At 48.7% G+C, this 3,133-nt stretch overlaps 1 protein-coding gene across 1 annotated transcript; it reads left to right on the top strand.

The window, feature by feature from the left end:
- The first annotated feature begins 1,333 nt into the window (after positions 1-1,333).
- Positions 1,334-2,759, top strand: LOC110864798. The gene is made up of 2 exons (XM_022113945.2): positions 1,334-2,068; positions 2,132-2,759. The coding sequence occupies exons 1-2, from the start codon at positions 1,415-1,417 to the stop codon at positions 2,726-2,728; spliced, it is 1,251 nt and encodes a 416-aa protein (XP_021969637.2). The 5' UTR covers positions 1,334-1,414; the 3' UTR covers positions 2,729-2,759.
- The last annotated feature ends 374 nt before the right edge of the window (positions 2,760-3,133 follow it).

Below are 3,133 nucleotides of genomic sequence, written 5' to 3'. Positions count from 1 at the left end.
CTGAATGGAATCCTGTGTTGCCGTCAAAAACCGACACCGCCTTTCCCCTGAAAGCAGGTAAAATCACTTTGTTTAGTGATTTTTTCAAGTTTTGCAACTTCCGGTTACCCATCACCAAATTTTTGAAATTGGTGCTTGATTTCTACCGCATCCACATTTCTCAAATACATCCTCTTGGCCTTGTGAAACTTCGACAATTTGAGTATGCCTGCGTAGCTCTTGGTCACATCCCAGAACTGATCGTCTTTAGGGCTTTCTTCGTACTTGTGTGGAAATCCCCTTTCTTTACCTTTGATCGGCGGGATACCGAAGTATCATGTCTGAGGGAGATCCCTACAAGTTCTAGAGACAAGGATTGGAAGAAAAAATTCTTCTACCTGGATGCCAGTGCTATTCCCGGGGAAATGCATTGGCAAGATAAAGGACCGAAGGATAAAGTGAAGGATGATGCTCCCCCTGCAGATTCGTACGCGTCAAATGCGCTGTATGTAAAACTGTGTGGCCGCCCCTTTGAGTGCACTATTATTCCAGAAGGGGCGCTAGTGATGGCCGGTATGAGCCTGTTATGGCCGGATATAAGGCGTTATCCCTCATTCCAACGGGAAGATGGAGGTATGTTTACATTACCACACCTGGTTAACATATTTTTAAATCCGGTATTAATTAAATCACGTATTTTGCGCAGGGGAGTGGGGGATGTTTGACTTTGTTGATCCACCACGTCACCTGGCGTTGAAACCCAACGACCGGAGACTTGATGAAGGGGAACCAGATGTGTTGAAAGTGCATCTGGAACAATTTCTTCTACCGGCGATGCCAACGGATCCCTTGGAGTATATCGCTCCCTTGTCGGGTATGGCGGCCGCTACTTCAGCATCATCAGAGAAGAAACCTATTCGGCTAAAGCTGTCTGGGAGAAAACCTGCAGCAACCACTGTCAGCGTGCCCGTGATGGAAGAGACGCCCAACGCGAGTCGTGAAGTTTCCTTAGCTTCCGACCTGACCAGTCCTGGCCGTGCTTCGAAAAAGAGGAAAATCTTTGTGGCACCTACGCTGAGCGCGTTTCAGGCGGTGCAAGCCGCATGTGCAATTTCACCAGGTATTTTATTTTAAATAACCATATGGCATACTAGTGTCCCTGCTGATAGCGTCCGTCTGGTCTTGTGGTGCAGGTACCTTTGCGGGAATATCATCCGGGGGTGTGCCATCCACTGTTGTTTCGACTATGGCGGCGTCTTGTACTGGTAGTACCAGCATGCCTACGAGTCCACAAGTTTCAGCGTCATTCGCTCCCGCTGTGAGCTGCATCATGCCCATTCCTAGTTCGACGGTATCCATAGCCGTAACTTCCGAGCCGCTGCCCTCGCTTCGATCAGGTGGTTTTGACACAACCCTTCCTGAATCGCCCAAGGACATGTTTGCTGGTTTTGACACCAATGCTGCTGCCGCGTCGACCGCGCATGAGGCAACTAGCGTGGGTGGAGGCGATAATCGTGCGTCGAGCAGCGGCATTGCTGACGATGGTGCCCGCTTGATTGATGATTTGTTTATACCTACCGTTTGTTGGGATCCTCATGCCCAGGATAAACGTTACCAGCCTCAATGGAAGATTGCTGAATCTTCCCGACTTATCTTTCCTCCAGTTGTCCAACATTGGGTTGAGAGGGCGTACCCCCCCGCTGAAGCGGCGTATGTTGAGGGGTTAAACAATGAGGATTTGATGAATTCGTCTATATCAGATTCTGTGACCCTACCTCGCCGGTTGGTAGAGATACGGCGCCGGTGGGTGCGTGATAACACCCAACTTCATGAGGCCCGGGTCATTATCCAAGAACTGAGGGATGACAAGCATCGCCTCGAAAGTCAACTGCAGACCGCTGGGTTGAAAGAGGCCCGATTTCTGTCAGAGAAGAATAAGGCCGAGGAGGATTTGCGGAGGGTAACTGAACATCTCGCTGAGGAAAGGATCTTATGGGCCCGCGATATGGCGGAAAAAGATAGGGTTTTGGCTCAAGCGAAAAATGTACAAGAGGAGTTGGAACGCAAGGCTGTGGCAGAGGCTCAGAAGGTGAGACACGAGTTATCGGCCCAATTGGAAAAATTTCGTGTTGACACTGATTTTGTGTCCCAGGTTCAGGAGCGGTACCAGGATTTGACAACCGAAGTAGAGACCTGTCATACCAAGATCCGACTGATGCAGGGAGAGTTGGAGGAGCGTGAGGCAAAATTCAAGGAGATGCAAGATCATTGTGATTCCCTTGTCACCCAAAACAATAAGCTTGCTGCATCGTCGTCTTCAAAGTTAAGGGAGGTGGAGGACGCGCTGGCACAATCCCATGCAGAGATCGATGATTTGACCAACCAGCTAGCGGCTATGCGGGGAGACAGGAATTGGTTGATAACTAATGGGCTAGTGGGGGCGTTCGAATTTCTGCGTGAGTCGTCCCACTTTACTAGCCTGATTGACCGTCTTTCCGCCGCTGCCTACCAAGCTGGTCATCATGATGGTGTACTTAAGGGCTACATGGACTGCCAGCAAGCGGAAAGAGTCCCGCCGGACTTCCAAACCCTCAAAAATAAGTTACAGGCTGATATGGCGAAGGCTCTTGAAGCTGCGTACACCGAACCTCTACCTTGCTATGGCGATCTGATGGATAAAGTTAATGAAGATGGAATAGACTCGCTACGTCTGATGCTGGACCCTGCGGACGAGTCCGAAGAAGACTGACCATTCCGTTATTCATTTGTTTTGCTCGTTGTGTACTCTTGCTGATACTGTTTAAATTGGGTTTAGTGCCCATTATCCGTTTTGATTTGACAGCCAAATTAATGCAAATGTCATGATTTCTGACACCGCCGTCGTTGAAAATATGACTCTGTGATGTGTGATGATTACTTTTAATTAATATACCTGATGTCATCACTGTCAAAACTTGTTAACTACTGCTATAAATTCACCCTTCGTTTCCATTCTTGTTTATGTTTGTGCCATGGAAAGAAAACGATACCGGCAAAGGCTTTCCGAGATCTTTCGGGTGCTTGACGCTGCTGATGGCCTTTTGATGTTACAGCATCCGGTAACAAGATCAATGCTTAGGAGCAGACGACCAATCCCAAATGCTGCTCCGGTTCG

The sequence above is a fragment of the Helianthus annuus genome, chromosome 6 (assembly GCF_002127325.2).
Source record: "Helianthus annuus cultivar XRQ/B chromosome 6, HanXRQr2.0-SUNRISE, whole genome shotgun sequence".
Lineage (NCBI taxonomy): Eukaryota > Viridiplantae > Streptophyta > Magnoliopsida > Asterales > Asteraceae > Helianthus > Helianthus annuus.
The sequence above is the reverse complement of the archived record's forward strand: the minus strand, read 5'-3'. Positions and strand labels throughout refer to the sequence as shown.

Excerpts from the sequence above, each read along its gene's own strand:
- LOC110864798 (XM_022113945.2), top strand. The coding sequence starts at position 1,415 with ATGTTTGCTGGTTTTGACACCAATGCTGCTGCCGCGTCGACCGCGCAT. Across the intron at positions 2,069-2,131 it reads CTGTGGCAGAGGCTCAGAAG|GTTCAGGAGCGGTACCAGGA; the intron begins GTGAGACACGAG and ends TTTGTGTCCCAG.